General features: G+C 43.8%; 1 protein-coding gene across 1 annotated transcript in view; it reads left to right on the top strand.

Moving 5' to 3' along the window:
* Suclg1 (succinate-CoA ligase alpha subunit) overlaps positions 1–7,776 on the top strand; it is a 32,083-nt gene that overhangs the window by 16,806 nt on the left and 7,501 nt on the right. Inside the window, exons 6-7 of the mRNA XM_021190514.1 lie at positions 5,232–5,315; positions 6,949–7,100. Coding sequence (XP_021046173.1) covers positions 5,232–5,315; positions 6,949–7,100 — 236 coding nt within the window. The remainder of the gene's footprint in view (positions 1–5,231; positions 5,316–6,948; positions 7,101–7,776) is intronic.

Here is a 7,776-nt window from a genome sequence, read left to right on the forward strand (position 1 = left end):
TTCCTTCCTTCCTTCCTTCCTTCCTTCCTTCCTTCCTTTCTTTCTTTCTTTCTTTCTTTCTTTCTTTCTTTCTTTCTTTCTTTCTTTCTTTCTTTTTCTGTTTGCTTTTTGCATTTATCCTCTATTTTTCTTTAAAACTCTGTTTTCTTAAAACTCATTAAGATGCCAGCTAAGAGGCTAATCCTGAGGTAGGTTTTCCATTAGCATGGTTTAAGGTGAGCCCACCTTCCTAGGGGTAGTTTGTTGGCCTAGAGAGTTCCCTGGCCCAATTGACTGTTAGGTCTGTCTCCAGGCCAGACACGTCCATTCTCTTTAGCCGGAGTGGCTTTCTCTCCCAGCCGTTATTGCTGCTTTAACATTCTGCTTTTTTACAGAGGCAATGAGAATTGTGTAGGAGATCAGAGCTCAGAGCCCCCAAAGCACTTTGGCCTCTAACAGGCATGAAGCTACCAAGAGGACATCTCTGGCTTTTGGTCAATAAAGAAACAGCTTACTTTTCCTTGGGCTCTTTTTACCCCAAACTTGACCATTTTACCTCATGTTCTTATCATACCTGTTCCTCTGAAGAGGTAATTCTAACCTCCATTATGGGATTAAGATGATCTGGTCTTGCAACTGAATTTTGGGTGTCAGGTGCAGCAGTATTGTGTTACCCCTTTAGAGGGCCTATTTAAAAGACTCCAACTGTCAGATGTAGGGAGAAAAGGAAGTCCTCGACTGCAGTCTGAAAGAATTTTAAAGTGTCCAAATCAAAGTCCTTTAGCATCTCTTGTTGGATTCCTAAGAGCCTCCGTCAATGGGACTCCTTGTTGGTCTCCAGAGTGATGAGCTTGCAGTCTGCTTTACGTGATCTTTGATAACTGTTGCAGTCCCCTAAAAGTCAGCACAATGTCTGTCCTGTGTGGCTTTGCCTGTGGCTTTGGCAGTGTCCTGTGGATACTGCGAGCTTCACCTGCATGTGTCTTGGCTTTTCCTCTGCCCCCAGGCACAAGTTGTTGCTTGGCCTGCCTCCTTTACCCCATTTGAGTGTTATATGGGCTGAGAGCAGATGGGTCTGTGACTGCCTATGTAGGCAGAAATTTAATACCTTTGGGAACCAACTGATTAAAGTAGTTAATCCTAATTTACTACGTTAGTAGCCTTGTAGTACTTTCACCCAATTAGAAAAGTGGCAGCTGGATGGCGTCATATAAAGCAGTAAGACCTAACCGTGTCGAAAGGCTGGCTTTGTTCCTTCTTCCAGATCTGCCCCAAGGTTTCCCAGGTTCTCTGAGGGAACCAGAGGTAACCCAGACTTATCTTCCCATCCTGACTTACCTTGTGCTCTACCCCTTCAGGGATGTTTCTTGTACTGAGTTTCATGTCCAAGGCACATCTCAGCTCTAGGACACCCTGATGACCACAGGACTGCTTTGGTGTCCCCACAGCATCTCTTCCCTTTGGCCTGTGCACAGAGCAGTCCTGGTCCCCTGGGACTTTCCTTGGGCTGGCTCTCCCAGTATTGTCCAGAGACTTCCAAACCTAGATTCTTTTGCTGATTTGGAGAACGCCAAAGGCCCAGCACCCAAAAGCCATAAAAAAAGAGTAGGTAGGATATGTTTCCCAGAGGGGGGTCTGAGGCACTCTTTCAGGTGAGCTAGATTCCTGGACTGAGCACACAAATTATTAGAAATCAGTTTGGGGTCACAAAGAAAGAGACCACCATTCTATCTGAAGACAAACTTTATTCTTAGTCAAGAGGTTCCCTTGGGAAGAGTGAGCCAGGAACACTTTTATCAGTACTATGTCTGTGTCCATCCGAGACTTACTTAGCTTCATGGATTTCACAAACTTGCTCAAAATGCTACGGGAAAACTGTACTGTTACTTGGTTGGTTCCTTAAGGAAATAGCCAATCCACATTTCAAAACTAGCTGTTGTAGGCTTGAATTTGGATTCTCTGCAGCTAACTTTGACCCAGTTAGATTGTTTCTCCATTATACTAGCTAGGGGCATGTTCTCTACCTACCACCAAAACTATTAATGTTAACTAAGAGCAGTCATCACAGTGGGACGACATTGATACTTGTTCTTACCTGAAAACACTTAGGGTTACACTGCGCTATGTGAGGTACAACTTCTGGACATCCCACTGTCAGTAGGGTCAATAGAAAGCAGAAATGGGTGACTGAGAGAAGCAGACCCCATCTCATTCCTTTGGGACAGTCCAGGAAAGACCTGTGTGGGAAAGCAGCACGCAAGCTTTCTGTGTGGCTTGGGTAGATAGTTGGTGGTTCTCGTCAGATGATGGAGGTGAGCCCTCCATTTTAAACAGAGTGAATGTGAAGAGGTAGGGAAGTGAAGGAACACGAGGCCCTTACCTTAGGAGAAGGAAATGATAGACGTATCTAGGGACTAGGCCAGGTCTGTGCTGGGCCAGGGAGGTAGTGCAGAGTCCCCCACGAGGTGAAGCTCTGTCGGGGAGCTGGGTGGGACTCACCTAAAAGAACAACTGGGGATGTGCGGGAGGTCCAGACATGCTTGCTTCCAGTTTTTTTTATTATTATTATTATTTTCTTTATATACATTTCAAATGCTATTCCGAAAGTTCCCTATCCCTCCCCCCCCTACCCCTGTTCCCCTACCCACCCACTCCCACTACTTGGCCCTGGCCTTCCCCTGTGCTGGGTCATATAAAGTTTACAAGACCAAGGGGCCTCTCTTCCCAATGATGGCTGATTAGGCCATCTTCTGCTACATATGCAGCTAGAGACACAAGCTCAGGGGGTACTGGTTAGTTCATATTGTTGTTGCACCTACAGGGTTGCAGCCCCCTTCAGCTCCTTGGGTACTTCCTCTAGCTCCTCCATTCGGGGCCCTGTGTTCCATCCAATAGCTGACTGTGAGCATCCACTTCGGTGTTTGCCAGGCACTGGCATAGCCTCACAAGAGGCTGCTATATCAGGGTCCCTTCAGCAGAATCTTGCTGCCATGTGCATTAGTATCTGGGTTTGGTGGCTGATGATGGGATGAATCCCCGGATGGGGTAGTCTCTGGATAGTCCATCCTTTCATCTTAGCTCTAAATTTTGTCTCTGTACCTATATCCTTTCATGGGTATTTTGTTCCTTATTCTAAGGAGGAATGAAGTATCCACACAATGGTCATCCTTCTTGGTTTTCTTGTGTTTTGCAAAATGTATCTTGGGTATTCTAAGTTTCTGGGCTAATATCCGCTTATAAGTGAGTGCATATCTAGTGACTTCTTTTGTGATTGGGTTACCTCACTAAGGATGATATCCTCCAGATACATCCATTTGCCCAAGAATTTCATAAATTCATTTACTCCATTGTGTAAATGTACCACAGTTTCTGTATCCATTCCTCTATTGAGGGACATCTGGGTTCTTTCCAGCTTCTGGCTATTATAAATAAGGCTGCTATGAACATAGTGGAGCATGTGTCCTTATTACCAGTTGGAAGATCTTCTGGGTATATGCCAGAACCTCTGGTGGAATCACCATGCCTGACCTTAAGCTGTACTACAGAGCAATTGTGATAAAAACTGCATGGTATTGGTACAGCGACAGACATGTAGATCAGTGGAATAGAATTGAAGATCCAGAAATGAATCCACACACCTATGGCCACTTGATTTTTGACAAGGGAGCTAAAACCATCCAGTGGAAAAAAGACAGCATTTTCAACAAATGGTGCTGGCACAACTGGCGGCTATCATGTATAAGAATGAGAATTGATCCATTCTTATCTCCTTTTACAAGGCTCAAGTCTAAGTGGATCAAAGACCTCCACATAAAACCAGAGACTCTGAAATTGATAGAGGAGAAAGTGGGGAAAAGCCTCGAAGATATGATATGGGCACAGGGAAAAAATTTCTCAACAGAACACCAATGGCTTGTGCTGTAAAATCAAGAATTGACAAATGGGACCTCATAAAATTGCAAAGCTTCTGTAAGGCAAAAGACACTGTCAACAAGACAAAAAGGCCACCAACAGATTGGGAAAGGATTTTTACCAATCCTAAATCTGATAGAGGACTAATATCCAATATATACAAAGAGCTCAGGAAGCTGGACTCCAGAAATTCAAATAACCCCATTAAAAAATGGGGTACAGAGCTAAACAAAGAATTCCCAACTGAGAAATACCAAATGGCTGAGAAACACCTGAAAAAATGTTCAACATCCTTAGTCATCAGGGAAATGCAAATCAAAACAACCCTGAGATTCCATCTCACACCAGTCAGAATGGCTAAGATTAAAAATTCAGGTGACAGCAGATGCTGGCGAGGTTGTGGAGAAAGAGGAACACTCCTCCATTGCTGGTGGGATTGCAAGCTTGTACAACCACTCTGGAAATCAGTCTGGCGGTTCCTCAGAAAATTGCTTCCAGTTTTACTGTTTGATGTGGAAAATCTACAGTCTTGAGTGCCTAAGTACACAGGGCAGGCGAAGAGGTGCATTTGCATAGATTGCATACATCCAACCATGAGTATACAGTGACAGCTGAGACACACTGCAGTTGGCCTAAGACTGAACATGCTGTGCTGAAGCTGAGGTCATGGTTAGCTGATGCTCACGGTTTTTGTTTCAGTCAGATAAGAATTCTCTTTGCCCTAGTAGGAGGGCCATACTGTTAGGATGAGGTCTTTAACATCTAGAATTTTTAATATTTTGTAACAACTAAAATGAATTATGCTTGTATAGAGTTAGGAATCCCTGCTCTGCATCATAGACCTTGGTTGTGAAGTTAGGTATTCTCAGCACAGGCTTGATGCAGTAAGGAAGTTAAATCTGAGACTGGCTGAATCAGGAGGGAGCTTACCTGAACAGTGTGAAAATTCTTAGAAAAATAGTTGCAGGGAAGATAGTAGGTAGTACTGCTAAATACAATTAATTCTGCTTTTCCATGGTTTAGTGATGGGGTACCTAAAGCCAGTCTGTTCCACCGCCTTAAGCAGGATTATGCTTACCAAGCCCATATTAATATTATCCTCTCTATAAATTCCCAGAAGAGGGGTTTTTAAGGTTTTTTGTTTGTTTGTTTGTTTTGGCATTGGTTTCAGAGTCATAAATCAACCCTAACTAATGACATACTTCCTTTTGCGTCTTCATTTGAAGCTGCTATTGATCTAAGTGGCAAACCATGCTGTGAACTGTATAAAGCCTGTGTTAGATTCGCCACCATCTGGCCGTGTGCCATCCATACAGACTGTTTTCTCTCTTCTTTCTAAGGTATCGTATCCAGGTCTGGCACTCTGACTTACGAAGCAGTTCACCAAACAACCCAAGTCGGATTGGGGCAGTCCTTGTGCATTGGTGAGTGCTTGGCTGGAGTCTTTTATTGGAGCCTAGCATCCTCATGGAATGGTACAGTGACAGGGACACCAGATAAATTTTAGTAGGAAGATGCTGTGGTCTCACAGTTAATTTGCTGGCGCGGCATTTTCTGTTTTTCAAGATTTGATCGTAGGTTAAGAGAGCACATTATATGGCAGGTGACCAGAAAGGTGGGCACTGTGCCCAAAGCTTCCGATATTGCTTACTGTGAAGAAATGGCTCCTCAAATTTAGCATTGTGTTATCACAATATGTTCTGTGTTTCATAGTTATTGTAGTCTTTGTTTCATTGTCTCTCCCTGGGCAACCTGGGTGCTCCTCTGAGCTGAAGCTGCAGTGTGTAGCTTATGGGCAGAGTCAAGGTTAAGGATGGTTACATGCCCTAGGGCTTCTCTGTGTACTATACGAGACTACATAACACTTTAAAAAGCCAGAGCAGGTTTTACAGTTTGAAATTACCTGTCTTTTTGTTCTTTTTGCCAAAAACTAGACAAGATTCTCATTTCTTTTTAAATTTTCAAATCTTCAGAATACATCTTAAAAGCCTTTTAAAAACATCTTAGTAATACAAGTAATAAAATAGACCCCTGGAATATTTAATAAGCAAGTAAACTCAAATCGAAAACATGCACTGAGCTTTTCTACTTTCAGGACACAGTGTTAGCACGAGATTATTCAGTGTGATGCGAACTCAGAACTGGCTTTGAAACAGACTTGCCAATTCCATCTTCTCAAGGCTCCCAAGGCTCTGTTCTCCCCTTGTAATGGAGGGTCGTTTAGCCACAGCACAGGGTTGGGGACTCAGCAGTGGCCTGTCTGCCCCTGTGAAGCAGAGCCTAGGACTTGACCCCTGGCTGTCTCCTTCCTCCTCAGTGCTCTTGCCTGTTCTCAGCTGCATTTCTCAAAGGTGTTGAGAAGTGAAAAACTACTTCTGTCCCCAGTATGTATATAATGTAAAAATAAAAACGTTGGCAAGCAGAGAGTAGGGGACATTTGCCTTGTGGCTGTCCAAGTTCTCATTGTTAAATGTCATGTGCTCGGAGGAGAGGCCTGTGTGCAGGCACTGCCATTTCCCAACTACAGAAGAGGGCCACAGAGACTTCTGCCCTGCTGCTCACTGACAGGGTCTTCAAACTCAGCCATTCCTCTGTACCTCTCCTTTCAAGAACTTCTCTGTGCGAAGACAGCTGTTCATTGTTTTATCTTTCCCTGTGGTGCACATAATGCAAAAAGCTCTCTCTTTCTGAGCAGTGTTTTCAGGTTTAAGTATATGTTCAAAAAAAAAAAAAATAGAATCAAGGACAAGTGGCAAGAGACACTCACTGCCCCAAACACCCATTTCTTTCAAGACACAGTTGTTAGCGTGGAGTAGTTTTATGGGTTATGTGAAGAGGACTGGGTTTGTGAACACGGGCGACCCATCACCGTTTACCTGCATCCAGTCTCATGAATGCGAGTCGGTTTGAGAGGTTTGAATGGTGAGAGCAGTGCTTCATCTGAGATATTAAAGAGAAGGGGTACAGAGGATAAAAATGGAGCTAAAACATTTAATATAAGTTCTATGCTTTTTCCTTACATTTTTGACTGATATTGACATCCTTTGACCTTCTCAGGCATTGGAGGTGACCCTTTTAATGGGACTGATTTTATTGATTGCCTTGAAGTCTTCCTGAATGATCCAGCCACAGAAGGCATCATACTGATTGGTGAAATTGGTGGTCACGCTGAAGAAAACGCTGCCGAGTTTCTGAAGGAGCATAACTCAGTAAGTCTGTGTGGAAGACCTCAGCTGCCTGCTCCTGACAGACACTGGGCTTGCTTCAGAGGCTATCTTTATTTTCAGATTTCATTTCTCAAGAAAACACGAAAGCTCACTTTAAACCCAGGCTTTTTATTCTCTAACACTCAGGATGTTCTGGATTCTGAGTTTGTTCCCTGCTTCTCCACTCTGAACCCTCCGCTACAGGCATCGCCCATCATCGTGTAGTTGAAATGTTGACCTCTTGCTGAGTGGAGAGAGTTCAGGCCAGAAGCCAGAAGCCTGAAGCCCAGATTTCATTTGAGGCTTACATCCGCTGTCCCTGGTGTTCTTTCTCTAGATTCCAAGCGAAATAAATGTCCTTGGCTTTTGCAAGGTTGATCCTCTAAAGAACCTTTCTTTTCTTTCTCTGTTGTTTTTGCTTCCTGTTAACTTTAGTCTTTGCTTGTAGAAAGCCCTCAGCACTGAAGATCAAATAGAAAAGCTTCTGTGTACACCTGGGGAGTCTTCGCTGTTGCCTCTGCCTTTGAGTTAAATCTGTGAAGGAGTAGTGTGCTGTTGTATAGCTCTGTCAGTTAGCTAAGGGTACTGAAGGAGTAGTGGTGTGCTGTTGTATAGCTCTGTCAGTTAGCTAAGGGAACTGAAGGAGTAGTGTGCTGTTGTATAGCTCTGTCAGTTAGCT

The sequence above is a fragment of the Mus pahari genome, chromosome 2, assembly GCF_900095145.1.
Source record: "Mus pahari chromosome 2, PAHARI_EIJ_v1.1, whole genome shotgun sequence".
In the NCBI taxonomy this organism is placed as follows: domain Eukaryota; kingdom Metazoa; phylum Chordata; class Mammalia; order Rodentia; family Muridae; genus Mus; species Mus pahari.